Source organism: Schistocerca americana, chromosome 2 (genome assembly GCF_021461395.2).
Source record: "Schistocerca americana isolate TAMUIC-IGC-003095 chromosome 2, iqSchAmer2.1, whole genome shotgun sequence".
Classification (NCBI taxonomy): Eukaryota; Metazoa; Arthropoda; class Insecta; order Orthoptera; family Acrididae; genus Schistocerca; species Schistocerca americana.
In genome coordinates, this window is record NC_060120.1 from 205,400,820 (window position 1) to 205,419,770 (window position 18,951).

The 18,951-nt window shown below is 46.4% G+C and overlaps 1 protein-coding gene across 1 annotated transcript in view; it reads left to right on the forward strand.

Annotated features, from left to right (window-relative positions):
- The window catches only part of LOC124593880 (sterol O-acyltransferase 2-like), an 84,817-nt gene that overhangs the window by 1,006 nt on the left and 64,860 nt on the right, over positions 1-18,951 (forward strand). Inside the window, exons 3-4 of the mRNA XM_047132227.1 lie at positions 6,509-6,696; positions 18,644-18,814. Coding sequence (XP_046988183.1) covers positions 6,509-6,696; positions 18,644-18,814 — 359 coding nt within the window. The remainder of the gene's footprint in view (positions 1-6,508; positions 6,697-18,643; positions 18,815-18,951) is intronic.

Below are 18,951 nucleotides of genomic sequence, written 5' to 3' on the forward strand. Positions count from 1 at the left end.
CTGTCTCCTCCTCCCCCCTCTCTCTCTCTCTGTCTCCTCCCCCTCTCTCTCTCTCTCTCTCTCTCTCTCTCGTCTCCTCCTCTCTCTCTCTCTCTCTGTCTCCTCCCCCTCTCTCTCTCTCTCTCTGTCTCTCTCTCTCTCTCTCTCTCTGTCTCCTCCCTCTCTCTCTCTCTCTCTCTCTCTCTCTCTCTGTCTCCTCCCCCCTCTCTCTCTCTCTCTCTCCTCTCTCTCTCTCTCTCTCTCTGTCTCCTCCCCCCTCTCTCTCTCTCTCTCTCTCCTCTCTCTCCTCCCTCTCTCTCTCTCTCTCTCTCTCTCTCTCTCTGTCTCCTCCCCTCTCTCTCTCCTCCCCCCTCTCTCTCTCTCTCTCTCTCTCTCTCTCTGTCTCCTCCCCTCTCTCTCTCCTCCCCTCTCTCTCTCTCTCCTCTCTCTCTCTCTCTCTCTCTCTCTCTCTCTCTGTCTCCTCCCCCCCCTCTCTCTGTCTCCTCCCCCCCCTCTCTCTGTCTCCTCCCCCCCTCTGTCTGTCTCCGGCAATAAATCGGTGACAGCAGGTGAGTCTGAGGCGTAAACTGTCTCATTGAATGTTCTGTGCCTTGGCAGTCTCATGATGTCATCCTCCAATGGAAATGCGGCTGTTTTTTTCCACCGCCTGGCTGAGCTACGGCAGCTGTTAAGTTTTACACCTACTATCTGCATTGCCCTCCAGGAAACCTGGTTCCCAGCAATGCAGACCCCTACCATCTGCGGCTATAAGGGATATTACAGGAACTGTAGCGACTATAATCCAGTGTCAGGTGGAGTTTGCGTTTATGTTCTGAATTTGGCGTGTAATGAACATGAGCCCCTTCAAACCCCTCTTGAAGCTGTTGCTGTCAGAATGACAATGCAGAAAATAACTGTCTGCAGTGTATATCTTCCTCCAGATGGTGTAGTACTCCTGAATGTATTAGCTGCACTGACTGATCAACTACCTAAACCTTTCCTACTTCTGGGAAATTTTAATGCCAATAGTCCCTGTGGGGTGGTACCATGCTTACTGGCCGAGGTAGAGATGTCGAAACTTTACTGTCCCAATTCGACCTCTGCTTCTTAAATATTGGGACCACCACATATTTTAGTGTGGTTCATGGTAGTTACTCGGCCACTGATTTATCTATTTGCAGCCCGGGACTTCTCCCATCTATCCACTGGCAGATCACATGACGACCTGTGTGATAGTGACCACTTCCCCATCTTACTGTCACTGCCCCAGCGTCAGGCCCACAGACTCCTGCCCATGGGCTTTGAACAAGGCGGACTGGGGAACTTTCACCTTTGCTGTCACTGCTGTATCTCCCCCACACGGTAATATCGATGTGATGGTTGAGCAGGTGACTAGCAAAATTGTTCATGCAGCACAAAACGCAATCCCTCGCTCTTTAGGCAGCCCAAGGCGTAAGGCAGTCCCTTGGTGGTCGCCGGAAGTCGCTGAAGAAATTGAGGAGCGTTGGCGAGCTCTACAGTGGCATAAACGGCACCCTTCCCTAGAGCACCTCATAGCCTTTAAACGGCTCTGTGCCTGAGTTCTCTACCTTGTCAAACAACGGAAGGAGTGGTGTAGGGAGAGATAAGTCTCCACCATCTGGTGCCACAGGTCACCTTCCAAAGTCTGGCCAAAGATCAAACGTCTTTTCGGATACCAGGCCCCAACAGCTGTCCCCAGTTTTACCATAAATGGCGAGTTACGTGCCGATGCAAAAGCGATTGCCGAGCACTTTGCTCGAGCCACTGCATGGGAGAGTTACCCACCAGCCTTTCGCACACTCAAACGGTGGTTGCAAAGGAACGTCCAATCATTCACTATACGCTTCAGTGAATCCTATAACGCCCCCATTTACAGAGTGGGAACTCCTCAGTGCCCTTACACATTGCCCCAACACAGCTCCTGGGCCTGATCGCGTCCACAGCCAGATGATTAAACAGCTCTCATCTGACTACAAGCGACATCTTCTCGTCATCTTCAACTGGATCTGGTGCGATGGCGTCTTTCCATCCCCCCCCCTGCGGGTTCGGGGGTAAGAATAGGCCCACAGTATTCCTGCCTGTCGTAAGAGGCGACTAAAAGGAGTCTCAACTGTTTCGGCCTTTAATGTGATGGTCCCCTAAAGGGTTTGACCACTACCTTTCAAAATTTTTCCGTTAGTTTGTACCATTTCGGGACGGACGCCTTACGTGGTGCATTCTATATCCATCTTGCCCTACAATCTGGCATATTCGTTATTGTCATGGAGTTGGACTTACACTGAGCTTCCGGCCCCACCAGCTGCAGTGTGACCCGGGTAGCGTACATTCCCTCCATTGTGTACTCCCATCTTTACTCCCTTTATTAATGGATATGCGACACCCGACAACCAGCATGGTAGCTAGTCCATTGTGGTGGGGTCGTCATGTACCATCTTGGTGGTAGCCCCCTGACTACACAGGGATCACACAACTGATGCCTGGGCTGCTACCTCCCCACGTAATCCGAGGAGTAGATGCATATCCCTCTGGGCCATTGGGACTCCCGGCAAAGGCCATCCTGCCAGGTGGTCTTTGCTGTGGCTGGGTGGCACCTGTGGGGAGAGCCCCTGGTCGGAGTGGGTGGCATCATGGCGGATGACCCGCAATGAAGCGTGGTACATCATCTCTCGCTGGTAGACCTCCACCAGCAGTCTCTAAGTGATCGAGGTCTAACCTCAACGGCAAGAAATACGAACCAAGGCCATTTCCCTCTCTGGCCACTCCATGGGAGGAACGTATGGCTAAAGAAGGCAGTGGAGACTATTCACCCCGGTACCTCATATGTACGCGAGTTGTAGGAGAATCATTTGTGTCGACCAAGTCCCAGTTTTTTGTGGAGCATTCAGAGGACAAGTTCGGGGAGGTGGAGGGCTTGTCCAAAATGCGCTCTGGTTCAGTTCTCATCGAAACAGCATCCTCTGCCCAGTCACGGAGGTTGCTGGCTTGTGACAAGTTGGGGGATGTTTCAGTTAGCATCATGCCCCATAAGAGGCTCAACATGGTCCAGCGTATTATCTTCAACAGGGATCTTCTTCTGCCGGCCGAAGTGGCCGTGCGGTTAAAGGCGCTGCAGTCTGGAACCGCAAGACCGCTACGGTCGCAGGTTCGAATCCTGCCTCGGGCATGGATGTTTGTGATGTCCTTAGGTTAGTTAGGTTTAACTAGTTCTAAGTTCTAGGGGACTAATGACCTCAGCAGTTGAGTCCCATAGTGCTCAGAGCCATTTGAACCATTTGATCTTCTTCTGCAGTTCGACAATGAACTGCGCGTCAACCTAGAATGACGAGGTGTTCACTTCGTCCGATGCGTCCATCGAGGTCCGAGGGATAATCAGCTAGCCACTGGTGCCCTCATCTTGGCCTTCGAGGGTGATGTCTTACCCGAAAAGGTTGTGATGTGAAGCCATATATTCCTCCTCTGATGCGGTGTTTTAAATGTGGAAGTTCGGGCACATGTCATCCCACTGTACTTCTGGCATCACGTGTCGAGATTGTGGACGTCCTTTGCATCCAAATAATCCATGTACCCCGCCTCCTATCTGTGTTAACTGCGGAGAACACCATTCCCCCTGTTTGCCGGACTGCCAGGTCTTCTAGAAAGAACGGAAGATAATGGAATATAAGACCCTGGACCGCCTGACCTACACAGAGGCTAAGCGGAAATATGAGAGGCTCCATCCTATGCCAATGAAGCCGACCTACGCCGCTGCTGCAGCAACAGTTCTCCCATCATCACATACGGTTGGCTCTAAGATCGGTCAGCATCCACTGGCCCCCTTGATTGTGGGGGCACTTCACTCCCTGTGGCTCCTGCTCCATCTACTTCAGGAACAACACCCCCCCGCCCCCCCCCCCCCCCCAACCATCGGGGACGCCGGTCCCCACTTCCAAGCCGGAGAAGCGTCTGTCTTATTCAGCTTCTCTCGCTCGGAAGGGATCCCTTGGGTCACTCCCTTCCCAGGTTCCTACCAGCGGCACAGCACACACCCATCAGTGGCTGAAGAAGCCACAGGTTGCTGGTCGGCGAGGTTCACACTCATCTTCGGTCCCAGGGACTGACTCCAATAAGCCCTCCAAGCAACGGCAACCTAAGGAACAGCGAGAGAAAGCGAAATTGAAGACCCACACGACCAAGGCACCTGCGGTGGCACCTACTCCACAACTACCTACAGGCTTTGCGTCTGAGGATGAGGTGGAGATTCTTGCATCCGCTGAGGACCTTGATCTCACCGGTCCATCAGACGCAATGGATAGCACTTGCACAGGTGCTCCATCGGAGGCAGCAGGTGACCCAGCGGCGTAATCTGCCTCTCCAGTCCCTTCACACCTTTCTGAGCCATGGACAATATCATCCTCCAGTGGAACTGCAGCGTTTTCTTCCACCATCTAGTTGAGCTCCGACAACTTATCAGCCTTCACCTTTTCTTCTGCATTGCCCTTCAGGAAACTTGGTTTCCAGCGATGCAAACCTCCGCCCTCCATGGCTATCAGGGTTATTATAAGAACCAGGCAGCTTATGAAAGGGTGTCTGGTGGCGTCTGCATCTATGTCCTTCACTCACTTCACAGACTGTCTGTCCCTCTACAAACACCTTTAGAGGCTGTTGCTGTTCACGTGTGGACGCCACAGGCTGTTACCGTCTGCAGTCTTTACCTTCCACCAGATGGTGATGTTGCGCAGCATGTCCTGGCTGCGCTGATAGCCCATTGTTACCATCTAGTTCTCTCTTTTTTTGTGTTTTGTATAGTTGTTATGGTACGGAGTGATTGTGATTGGTTCTGTTATGATGTCAACAGTGGTTTTAGTTTTCTGCGTTTATTTTACTTTTAGTTTTGTTGTTCAGCTTTGTGACTGTGTAACTATTGTACTCATTGTTTTGGGCTATCTGCATTATGTCAAGTTCTCTTTGGTAGTTTCCTTTGTTGTGTGGGATTATGTTGAGTCAATGGAGGATGTGTTGAGGTGCTGCTTGCTTCTGTTGGATCGAGTAATTGGCGGATGATGTCAGTTGCTGTGGGATTACGGCAAATTTCACACATATGCTTACTATTTTGCTTTTTGATTGATATAAAGAGAGAGTTAATTTGTTCATTCTGTTCTCTTTATGTTGTGAATTTTATACTTTCATGTACATTGTCAGTTTGTAATTTCTCATTTTTTTTTTGTGATTCACCTATTAAGCAGAGTACATCTTCCAAAAACCTGAAGTAAGGCTCCTGACACTGGGGTCTCTATTGGTAATCCTTCTTCTCATAAATAAAATTCATTATTGATTTTTAAGTAATTTTCTTCTGTTATGAGTCTCATTATTGTATTTCCTTAATCTGTTCATGTGGGAGTTGGCAGTGTTCTCTGGTCCTAATCTAAGATTTCTATTCTTCCTGGTACTGGTGTGTTGGAATACATGCTTCCTATACCTAGTGAGAGGAGTGTTGGTGAGCCTGGGATTTTTACATTTTTTATTTGTGTTATTAGTTGTGTAGTGTTTTTAACAGTTCGGTCTTCTTGTACTTCGAAATTTCCAGCTGCAAGCTGCAAGCTTGTAAGTGTTTTTTCTGAAATTCAGTATTGGTCTTGCAGGGAGATTTGGCTTTGGAAGACAGATGCAGTAGAATTAATCATGGTCAGCTTTCTTTTACCTGTGTTATCCGGCGTGACGTCTGTATTTTACTGAGTTTCTTACTTTTGTCCAGAATCTGTTTGTAGGTCTGATTTTACTTTTGTAATTTTACTTAGAACTAATTAAACCTAACTAACCCAAGGACATCACACACATCCATTCCCGAGGCAAGATTCGAACCGGCGACCGTAGCGGTCGCTCGGTTCCAGACTGTAGTGCCTAGAACCGCACGGCCACTCCGGCCGGCTCACAAATAATACATCTCAAAAGAAAAGTGTATGATAACTCTATCGTTACATATCGCTATGATGCCTTAAAGTGAAAAAAAGGCGAAACGCGTCTCCGCAACTGAAGAAAAGTGCAGCAAGAGAAGGTGTTTTTATTTACAAAACAAACAGATCTGTTAAACATATTGCCGGCCGGAGTGGCCGAGCGAATCTAGGCGCTACAGTCTGGAGCCGAGCGACCGCTACGGTCGCAGGTTCGAATCCTGCCTCGGGAATGGATGTGTGTGATGTCCTTGGGTTAGTTAGGTTTAATTAGTTCTAAGTTCTAGGTGACTGATGACCTCAGATGTTAAGTCGCATAGTGCTTAGAGCCATTTTTCTGTTAAACATAGAGCGCTGAGTACTGACAATATGGCTCAAAGTTGTAGGCAGCTCGCAGAGACTTCCCTAGATGCCAGATATGTACTATAGTAGAGATGATATTGGTACGAATTAGGACCCAGTAAAACATAGGCAGTTGCCCCCCTATATAAACGTAATTCGTTACGTTTGATATCATCAGAGCTACAGAATTGTTGCAGAGTTTAATAAGAGGCAACCAAAATGCAGTGTGTTTTGTTAAGCCTTCCTTGCGCTTGTTTCCGGGAGCACAGCAGCTGCACGAGGAGACCCTGGAGCAACTGGAGCTGAAGCTGCAGCAGCTGCTGGAGACAGCACTGGTGGCGGCGGACGGCCCGCCCCCGACTCCAAGGCATCACCACCCCAACCACCCCCACCTGCTGTACGACAGCGCCAAGTACCGCAACAGAGAGTAAGTCAACAGCTCTCTCTCTCTCTCTCTCTCTCTCTCTCTCTCTCTCTCTCTCTCTCGTGTGTGTGTGTGTGTGTGTGTGTGTGTGTGTGTGTGTGTGTGTAGGTACGCAGAGCTTGGTAAAAATATGGAAGCACCGCGAGAGAAACGCATGCTCGAACATAAATGCAGATGGTAGCCAAGCATACAGATTCCGTTGTTGTGTTTGATCTGGAACGGCATCTTTGAAATGTCGTCAATACGTTGCCAGTGTTAGTCGTGTTCTGTGTATATGTGACTACATTATGTCAGAGCTAAGCGAATTCGAATGTGGAAAACCTGGAGCTTGTATGCTGTGGGAATCCATAACCTAGGTAGCCGAACTGGTTGGTGTTCAGAGCTGGCGTACCAAAGATTTATACCGCGTACAGGGAAAGTGGGAAAGCATGATCCGCTAAGTCACAACGCGGACGGCAGTGTGTGTTGAGTAATAGTGACAGACGGTTGTTCAAGAGGATTGTGAGGAAAACTACGAAGCTGACAGCTGTAGGAGTCACTCCAGAACTGAAGGTCAGCACCAAAACAGGAGCTATATAAGCAGGGAACTGCAGGGCGAACTGAGATTCTAAAACCATTCACCAGTTATGCAAATCCCCGTAATGGGGAAAAAATGGGGCTGAAACCTTCAAACATGGACTGTGGAGTAATGAAAGGAAGTAATGTGACCGGATGGGTCTTGTTATACTTCTTCCAAACTTCTGGCAGAATTTAGGTCCCAAGAGGGAAACAGCAGGAGTTCGTTGATGGTTTGGCAGCCACAACGTGGTACACCAGGGGCCCCATGGTTACTCTAAAACGTCGTATTACTGCCAAAGATCGTTTGACCATTCTGGCTAATTGTGTCCATCCCACGTTATGTTTGTTCCCCAGTGCTGGTGCTGTGTTACAAAACGAAAGGGCTCCTGTTTCCACAGCTCGCATCATCCAGGACAGGTATTGTGAGCACGATGTTGGATTATCGCATCTCGGCTGCCTGCCAGTCATCAGACCTTAATATTATGGAACCTTTGCGGTCTATGTAGGAGAGAAGAGTGCATGATCGCTGTCTACAATTATCCTCCTTACCTGAACCTGCCTCTATTCTGAAGGACTAATGGTACAAGATTGTCTTGGAAACCATTCAGAGACTACTGGAAGTCGTTATGATTGCGAACGGTATTCGTTTACCACATTATCCGTGGTAATGTTGCGTGTTTGGTGTTTGCATATTTTTGTCCATCCTTTATAATAAGTATTTTAATATAATTAGCTCAGTGTTTAATACATCGCTGTGGCATAACTTAAAAGAAATTGCAGTTTAGATAATTGCAGAACTTGAAAAGCATATGACACACATCTCAAGAAGCACATATGACCCATTTGGCGTATGGAACTATGAGAGCGAAAAACTCTTATCGTCATCGTTTACTCAACATAAAATTGATCTGTGCACCCACCTTCACCAGCATTTCACTTACGGCAACAATTATAGACATACACTGATGAGCCAAAAAGTCACCACTGCCCACCACAAAAGTGAATGCCATCTGGTGGCGCTGCGTGCAGTTGTGCGGTAAGAAAAACATTGAAGCTATTTAGACGGAACACAGATACAGAAGAGACGGGAAAACGGGGAAATCTTTACATAATCGACGTCGACAAAGGACAGATTATGGCCCTGCTTCTGGGAACTAGCATTTCTGAATCGGCGAATCTGGTCGTCTGTTGGCGAGCTGCTGTAGTGAGCATGTATGGAAAGTCGGTGGACAAACGAGGAGGAGGAGGAAGGGGTGGGGTGTTTGGACGCTTCTCAGCTCTGTAAAGCAAGACAGGCGTCGATCTCTGATGGATGTGACTACTTAAACAAAACTGGTGCAGTGAAGTGTTTCGCAGGACATTGTTCAGCGCACATTTTTGAACGTGGGTCTCCGCAGCAGATGACACCCTATGTGTGTTCCCTGTTGACTCAACCACGTCGATTGCAGAGGACAGTGATTCATCGAGGAGATTGGATTGTCGACCACTGGAAACATGTCGCGTTGTTCAGGTGCTCAACGCTTCCCGGTACATTAGGTAGATAGTCGCATCTTGATATGTCAATAGATTATATGAGGCCCTTGTGAAATTCAGTAGAGGTAAATTGTCGTATAAATTTCAACCAGATGTTTGCAACTACACCCCTCCCCCCCCCCCCCCCCCCCCGCCTTCCTCTCTTCCCTTACTGGAAAAGACCACGATCAGCTTCGATGTAAGAACAAGTGGAAACTGACTCTGCATAGTAACGTACACACATTGTTACACTGAGGAAATGGAGACATTTGTGTGCGGTTTCCTAAAGAAATATTCTCGTTCGCCAATAGATATTCTTCTAACAAAATCGAAGTTATTTGGGGTAAATCACCGCCACGCATACCATTTCAATATCTAAACACCTTACAGTATGTGCGTTTGAATTTGGCCATGCTATCATCATAATACATGCAAAAGTTCATCTGCTTGGCCAAGATTGTGCTGCTAGAAAATTTTGAGAGCATGAATTTCTTTGACCGGAGGTTTGAAGCTTCATATCTGTTTAATCAATCGGTATTCTCATGACTGACTCCCACGATCTCAACATACCTAAGACTACCCACAACGGAACGCTACCTGTAACTAATAAATACGAAGATTGGAACTTAAATAATGGCAACTGTTTGTCAAAATGTTTGCAGCTGTTACTCTTGTTCAAAGTAGTCACCAGCGTTGTGTAGAAGCCGTTGCCAGCGATGTGGAAGGCGTAGTATACCGTTAGCAGGAGCGGTTGTATGCGATTAAGTATTGTTCCACTGATCCGAGGATCCCGTTAAGGGCTCAGCATTTGTTTGCTGAGTACGTGGTTGGCGACCCCGGGGTCCCTGAGCTGTGGACTGGTAAGCGCCGCCAGTCCCCTCTCACAGAAAGCTCTGGCCATGCTTCAGCGAGCATAGTGCGGCGGGCGAAGCGGTGTAATGTTGTGTGTTTTCAGAACGGGGGTCTTGGCTTCACAGACTTGACCGCGATGAAGGTACACACCTTTATATAAAAAAACTCAACCTCAAGGTGTGCTACGTGCTGATGAGGTAAAACAGTCTCTAGTCAGCAACCTCTGGGGAACCTGCGCCTCCCCCCCCCCCTCCTTCTCCTAGTTGTATAAAGCTTGCTTAGGCATGCAGGGCTCTGCCTGGTACCTGGGTCGACGGTTGTTTCCCTAGCGTCTCGTGGGATCCCTATGGAACGGTCTCATGAAGTTATTACACCTGACGGGGCGGGTGTACCGTCGGGTAGTACCTACACCCACTCTTCAGAGAGAGCTCGGTTGGTCAGTCCTCACGAAAAGAAGTCTCAGAATCATAGTACTAGGGCACTAGTGTTCCGTAACACTTTCATTGTAATCAAGTGCCAAGGGGATCATTTGAGAAGGTCTCCCCTTTCTAAATTCACAAGGCACTGTAATGTATTGCTGGCTCTCTTAAGTGTCAAACGACATCGTAATAGAACACTTCTAGTTGAAACAGTTAATTCAAATCAGGTACCTATGCTTCTGGGGATTTAAGGCCTTCAGTGACTACCCTATCTAGTTTGAGTTGCGTAACACCCTTAACTTTAATAAGGGCGTGGTTACCTGCTCCGATATAATGGTGGACACCTCAGAGTTAAGTGAAGAATGGAAAATATGGGCGTCACGTAAGTGCAAAACATATGAGAAGAGTCAATGGCAAATTGGAAAAATCGGCCACATTTATTGTAACGTTTATTACTCCAGAATGACCGCAACATACCCTTGCAGGCTATATCCGTCTTAAGGTTTGTACGTTTGTTCCTAACCCAGTGCAATGCTACGAATGTCAAAGATTTGGGCATAGCACTATGGGATGTAATGGGGAGGCTACGTGTGGTAATTGTGGAGGCTCAGCTCACGAATCGGGATATTCTTGTACACTTCCTCCGAAATGTGTAAAGTGCTCTGGGGATCACCCAGCGTGGAACAGAAAGTGTGAGGTTTCCAATTATGACAGGAAAATTCAGGAGTTGAAAGACAAGAGAGAGATGCATACCCTATGAAGAAGCTAAGAAAGCTTCCAAAGCTGTACAACCGCCACTTTTTGCTGCTACTTTTGCATCAGCCCCTCACACGCCATTCGCTAAGTGTGATGCTTCCACACAAACTCGGACCACAGTTTCAAATACCGCGTGTCGATGTGCCCTTGGGGGAAACGCTCCACTTGAAACTGATGTCGTTCAGAAGCCATCAGCAATAGTCTTACCACTACCCAACATCAGAAGCCAACCAAGCCATCCCCGTAACCCCGGGCAACCACCACCTCCCTTCCGTGAAGCAAAATGTCCTTCCTGATGGGGACTACGCTCTTGAGGATATGGACTTCCATAGAAGAGATCGGAGCTCCGGTATTAGAAAATGAATTTAAGAGCTTTGAAGGACTTAAGATAAAATAAGGCGGAAGAGGTAGATAAAATACCATCAGAATTTCCAAAATTATTGGGACAACTGGCAGCAAAACGACTATTCACGGTGGTGTGTAGAAAGTAGGAGTCTGGCGACATACCAGCTGACTTTCGGAAAAATACCATCTACACTATTATGAAGACTGCAAGAGCTAACGTGTGGGAGAATTATCGCACAATCGGCTTAACTGCTCATGCGTCCAAGTTGCTGAAAAAAATAATATACAGAAGAATAGAAAACAAAATTGAGGAACTGCTAGATGACAATCGGTTTGTCTTTAGAAAAGGTAAAAGCACTAGAGAGGCAATTCCGACGTTGCGATTGATAATGGAAGCAAGACTAAGGAAATATCAAGACACGTTCATAGGATTGGTCGACCTGGATAAAGCCTTTGACAATGTAAAATGGTGCAAGATATTCGAAATTCTGAAAAAATAGGGTTAAGCTATAGGGAGAGACGGGTGATATACAATATATACAAGAGACAAGAGCGAATAACAAGGATGGACAAATGCTAGGATTAAAAAGGGTGTAAGACAGGGATGTGGTCTTTCCCCCCTACTGTTCAACCTGTACATCGAAGAATCAATGATGCAAATAAAAGAAAGTTTCAGGAGTGGAATCAACATTCAAGGTGAAGGGATATCAAAGATACAGTACGCTGATATTACTATCCTAAGTGAAAGTGAAGAAGAATTACATGATCTGCTGAACCGAATGAACAATCTAATCAGTACAGAATATGGATAGAGAGTAAACCGAAGAAAGATGAAAGTAATGAGAAGTTGTAGAAATGAGAACAGCGAGAAACGTAACATCAGGATTGATGGTCACGAAGTAGATGAAGTTAAGGAATTCAGCTATCTAGGAAGTAAAATAACCAATGACGGACGGAGCAGGGAGGACATAAAAGACAGAGTAGCATTGGCAAAAAGGGCATTCCTGGCCAAGACAAGTCTACTAGTATCAAACAAAGGCCCTAATTTGAGGAAGAAATTTCTGAGAACGTACATCTGGAGTACAGCATTGTATGATAGTGAAACATTGACTGTGGGAAAACCGGAACAGAAGAGAATCCATGCATATGAGATTTAGTGCTACAGACGAATGTTGAAAACTAGGTGGACTGATCAGGTAAGGAATGAGGTTCTGCTCAGAAGCGGAGAGGAAAGGAATATCTGGAAAACACTGATACGGAGAAGCGACAGGATGATAAGACATGAGGGAATGACTTCCATGGTATTAGAGGGAACAGAAGAGGGCGAAAAATGTAAAGGAAGATAGAGATTAGAATACATACAGCAAATAATTGAGGACCATAGGTTGCTGGTGCTACTCTGAGAAGAGGAGGTTGGCACAGGAGAGGAATTCGCGACAAGTGACTGATGACAAAAAACCTCACGTTTAGAAGAATTGCATCTCCTGTTCCAGAAGAAACCGTTCTGCATCTCCTACCATGCATACAGGAAGAACGATATCACTGAACATAATTTTCATTCACTTGTATCATATGGTATTATACAGGGTGTTACAAAAAGGTACGGACAAACTTTCAGGAAACATTCCTCACACACAAAGAAAGAAAATCTGTTATGTGGACATGTGTCCGGAAACGCTTAATTTCCGTGTTAGAGCTCATTTTATTACTTCTCTTCAAATCACATTAATCATGGAATGGAAACACACAGCAACAGAATGTACCAGCGTGACTGCAAACACTTTGTTACAGGAAATGTTCGAAATGTCCTCCGTTAGCGAGGATACATGCATCCACCCTCCATCGCATGGAATCCCTGATGCGCTGATGCAGCCCTGGAGAATGGCGTATTGTATCACAGCCGTTCACAATACGAGCACGAATAGTCTCTACATTTGGTACCGGGGTTGCGTAGACAAGAGCTTTCAAATGCCACCATAAATGAACGTCAAGAGGGTTGAGGCCAGGAGAGCGTGGAGGCCATGGAATCGGTCCGCCTCTAGCAATCCATCGGTCGCCGAATCTGTTGTTGAGAAGCGTACGAACACGTCGACTGAAGTGTGCAGGAGCTCCATCGTGCATGAACCACATGTCGTGTCGTACTTGTAAAGGCACATGTTCTAGCAGCACAGGTAGAGCATCCCGTATGAAATCATGATAACGTGCTCCATTGAGCGTAGGTAGACGAAACTAAAATGAGCTCTAACATGGAAATTAAGCGTTTCCGTACACATGTCCACATAACATCTTTTGTTTATTTGTGTGTGAGGAATGTTTCCTGAAAGTTTGGCCGTACCTTTTTGTAACACCCTGTATTTTGGGGTAACTCTTCCCATTCATATTTTTGGCTCAGAGATGGGCGGTTCGGGCAATAAGTAGTGTTAAGTTCACAAACCTCTTGTCGACCCCTGTTCACGAATCTAGGTATTTTGACATTGGCCTCTCAATATATATTCCTTACTGTCATTTCTTGTAAACAATATAGCCTATTTCCAAGAATAAACAGCTTTCACTCAGTTAACACTCGGCAGAAATAAAACCTGCATTTGGATCGGACTTCCTTAATTCTTGTGCAGAAAGATACGCAATATACTACTGCATCCATTTTCAATAAGCTACCGCTCGAATTCAAAAATCTTAGCAGTAACCCAAACGCCTTTAAATCGACACTGAAGGGTTTTCTCATGGGTCACTCCTTATATTCTGTTAAAGAGTTCCTTGAAAAAAATAGGCTGATTCTTGTTGTATTGTTGATTGAGTTTACTTAAGCCTATGGATTGACTTATTTCGGGTTCATAAACATTTTGTTCTTATGTTATTACTTTTATGTTGTAATTTCATGTACTGACATGCTCCTTGACCTTGGAGATTTACTCCTCAATTTGGTCCTACGGAACTTGAAGAGTAAATAAATAAATAAATAAATAAATAAATAAATAAATTAAATAAATAAATTAATTAAATAAATAAATTAATTAAATAAATAAATAAATAGACTGGGCTAAAGGTGGGGGGCTGTTTTCATTGATGACAAATGGCACTCCTGACCTCTCCCTCTAACCACGACCAAACGAGCAATTGCTGTGAATGTTCTCGCGTCGTTTAATATCACAGGTGTTCTTTAAACGTTCCTCTAATGATGCTTTGAATGCAGATGCACTGGCAGATCTCTTCCAGGCACTCCCACACCCATTACTCCATGTAGGGGGACTTCAGTGCACACAATGTGCTGTGGGGCTCCGCTACCACTTGATGCCTTCTGAACGCGGATCAGGTAACACACTTTTCCACAGCTACAGGGTCTTTTTCAGCCATTGACCTTTTTGTTCCTCAGCTATTGCGGACTCTGTTCAGTGGGAAGTGGCTCCAGATTTACATTCTAGTGACCACCAGTGTGGATCCGTCTGCCGACTAGGATGGAGGCTGACTGGAGAACACGCAGGTGGATGAACAAAGGGAAAATTTTTTGCGGTACGCTCAACAGGCTATTTTTGAACAAAAGGATTGTGCACAGGAGGCCGTGGCTCATACCACTTGTGAGATCCAACGGGATGCCGCGGAGTCCAACCCTCGGTCTAGTGACCAACTCGGATGACAGCCTGTACCTTGGTGGAATGACGGCTCTCGATTGGCAATAAGGGGCAGACGAACAGTTCTACGGAACTTTAAACACTGTCAAGCTACAGAAAATCTTTAGATCTGCTAGGAGAGTGATAAGAGGGCAATAGGGCTTCATGAACGGTATTCGCGACATCCGTAATCGCTCCATTTCCACTGCCCAAGTTTGGGAATCAATAAGACGGATTTCAAACAAGTACACGTCCTCTTATGGCCTTGTCAAGTAGTGAGGTCTCGGTGGACACGCCAGAAGACATGGCTCAGGTTTTTGTTGAACACTTCTTTACTCTTTGTTACTACCTCATCCAGACAAGCTCCTGCTTTTCAGGTATTCTGTAGGACTGCAGAGATGATGAAGCTCAATTTCTTCTCTCGTAATGAGGAAGACTACAACCTTCCGTTCTCCATATGGTCAATGGAATCCGCCAGAGACACTGCTCCAGGACCTGATGAGAATCATTATGCCACGCTTAGTCATCTGTGACCTGAAGATCTAGTTTGGTGGATAGTACCCTACAACTTGGGAGGAGGCAGTATTAATTCCATTCTGGAAATCATGCAGGGACCGTAGCGCCTGTAACAGTTACTGCAGTGTAGCCCTTATCAGTTGTATGGGTAACTCTCTTGAACGCATGGTCAACCGCCGCCTCGTCTGGCTGCTCGAATCCTGAGGTCACCTGAGCCGCTTCCAGTGAGGTTTCAGGCGCTTCCGTTCAACCCTTGACAATTTAATTCTACAGGAGATGGCGATACAAGAGTCCTCCTTACGCTGAAATTATTTCGTTCGTGTGTTTCCTGACCTCAAAAAAGCATATGACACTACCTGCTGGTAAAACATCCTTCGCCAACTTCATGAGTGGGGCCTATGGGGACGCCTGCCACTTCTTATCGAATACTTTCTCGAGGACTGGCGGTTTCGATATCGCGTTGGCAATGCCATGTCTGACTGCTATGTTCAGGAGAATTGGGTCCCCCAGTGCAGTGTTCTCAGTGTCACATTGTTTGCCATCGCTATCAATGGCATTTCCTCTGCAGTCATGAGCCCTGTCAAATGCTCTTTGTTTGTGGATGACTTTACAGTCTTCTACTCTTCCTCTTATCTGACGACGACGACGACAAGGCAGCTACAGCTGACCATTAGGAGGCTGGAAACCTGGGCCAGGACAACTGGTTTTCGGTTCTCACCCGAGAAGACTATGTGTCGATTTCAACAGCGCTCGTCGAAGTTTTAACCAACCAGTTTTCATACTGGGGGATAATATTTTACGTTTTCAAGACACTGTGCGCTATTTAGGTTTATTATTTGACTCGAAATTAACTTGGTTCCCACACCTGAAAGACCTACGAACAAGGGTCTCCCAGTCATGGAATATTTTGAAATGCTTTGAGGAAAAACATTGGGAGCTGACAGGTCCCGCGTCCTGCAGTTTTATAGGGCACTTGTTGGACCGCCTTTAGATTATGGCAGCGTGGTCTACGGATCGGCCCGTCCTTCCTACCACAAGATGTCAGATGCTGTCCACCATGAGGGCATTCGGACATCGACTGGAGCCTTGCGGACCACCTCAGTTTGGAGTCTGTGTGCAGTGGCTCTTGAACCGCCACCCTGGATTCGGCGACATATCGTTTTCGCTCGTCGGGTGCTGAAAATCTCGGCGTCACCTCAGTCACTAAGTTCAGTCGTCAAGGCCACCGTTGAACAGCTGTTCAGGAATCGGCTCCATGCAACCAAGCCATGTAGGATAAGTGCTACAGACTCTCAAGGATCTGGATCTCTCAGGCATCAAAATACACAGCCAGGGATGGAACGCATTGCCGCCTTGGCATCTTCAAAGGCCCAACGTGATTTTAAGCTTGGCACAGTACAAGAAAACTTGTACTCTAGATTTTGTTTTTACAACTTTGTTTTCGTGAATTTTAAGTACATACCTCGGTTATATCGTTGTTTATACAGATGGAGCCCAGCAAGAGAATGCTCTCGGTTCTTCTGCTGTTTTCCTTGATACCGTTTTTAAAGTGCATCTTCTGTAACAATTCACAAATTATGATGCAGAATTACATGGCATTCTGATGGCACTGGAGAGGGTTCACAGACATCACTCTACAGGTTTCTTCTCTGTTCAGACTCTCGCAGTGCACTGCAAGCACTTCACAAAACGTATGCTGTAGACTTGCTGATTCAGCTCATCCATGACTCCTTTCAGCAGCTGCAGCACCGTGGCAAGGTGGTGATCTTTTGTTCGGTACTGGGTCATGTTGGGATACAGGGCAACGACATGGCCGACAAAGCCGCTAAGGAATCATGTTTGGACGGTACTGTCCATCAGTGTCCCATCCCGTTGCACGGCATCCATTTACTGACACACACATCATGCGTCAGCGGGAGACTGAATGGTTGCAGGTGGCAGTCAACAAACTGCGGTCGCGCAAATCGACCACAAAGGCTTGGCAGACTTCATGTCAACCTCACCGCTGGAAGGAGTTCCTGCTTACCAACCTGTGCATGGGGCATAGCCCTTTAAAACACATGGCTTCCTCCTCTGGCAGGAGGATCTACCACTTCGTGAAGTTCGTGGCGTGCCGCTTCCAGTTCAGCATATTGTGGCTACGTGTGTCCTACATACTGATATTAGGGCAGCCCTCAGTTTTTATGGAGATGTGCCCGCCGTCCTCGCAGTTACCGACTCCAGTGTTAAAAGGGTGGTGAAATTTTGTGAACTGTTAGGTGTCATCCCTAAATTGGTGAAGGGTGGCAGATATTAATTCATTATAAACTGCTCTGCATATGGGACAGCCTTCGTCCTCTCCCGTCAGATTTGCATGCTGACTTTTCGTCGGGGCGCTGATGGCCATGATGTCGAACACCCCTCAACCCAAATAGTAATTGAAGGAATGTCGGGAGGATGTGTCTAGTAAATCTTCTTTTAGCAGCACTGTTATCGATAGTATTTAAATTGCCATCTCGCACAGAAGGCATTGATTCCGCCTTGTCGTTAGCATACTTTACATGCGACCAAAATCTCTCTGCCTTTTCTGCCAGGATCTATGATAAAGTTTCACTGTGGAAACTATTATAAACATCTCGCATTGAAGTCCGTGCTAAATTTTGAGCATTGCAAAAGATCGTCTGTGTTGGGGATTTTGCGCTCTTCTAAATTTGGCATGGTTTTTTTGTTACTGTCACTGTATGTGTTCTTACCTGTTTTGTGTACCATTGGGGGGGGGGGGGGGGGGGGGGGGGGTTCGCCCCCATCGTTCATTAATTTGTTATAAATGTGTAAACTGCTGTCGATACTGAATTCAACACGCATCTGGTCTAAACTTGCATTGTTATTTAGGAAGGAGTGGAGATTCTCTCAGGAAGGCGTCAAACGAATTTTTAACTGTTTAAGAAAAACAGGTATATTTTTCATTATTTTTGGAGTGTTTGGGAGTTACGGCAATCTGTCTTGCTATAACAGACCTGTGTTCACTAATTCCTTTATCCGTTTTGATGTTCCTTGTTGGTTCAGGATTATTTGTTGCTAAGAGCAAGTGTGTTCAAAGAACCGTGTACTATTCGCGTGAGCTCATGATCCAATTGCTCGAAATTATCATCTCCGTAGTATCATTCTGTACAGCTGACTGCAATTACAATAACGATCTGGATGAACAAGACATCGAGATTAATGGGGGGCCATATAAAACATGTTCCGGTGTAGAGCCTTCTCGGGAAACAAACTACATTTGGTGTTAGTGTATGTTAATCTCTACAGTTACATATCACAACGCGTTGATTCATAGTATACAGAACGCCTTGTTCACAGACCATTATGTGTTAACCTACATTCCTCTGAATGTGCCCCACACAGTAAGTCTGCCAGGGATGGTTCGCTGCCACAGAAACAGTTCCTGGCCCGAGAGTCGGTGCTCACGGAGATGCTCAAGGTACGGCACTTCCGCACCGTCTACAACATCTTCATCGCCACGCTGCTCATGCTCTTCCTGCAGACAGCAGTCTACGACTTTGTCATCGAAGGGCGGTAAGTAAACACAGCAGACAGAGTATATAAATATTTTCGCAAGTATGGACTACGCCAGCTGTACAACGTTGATGTATCGATATATAGATAAATCGGCATATTTTTCAACTATCGATAAATGTGGGCGATAATATTTC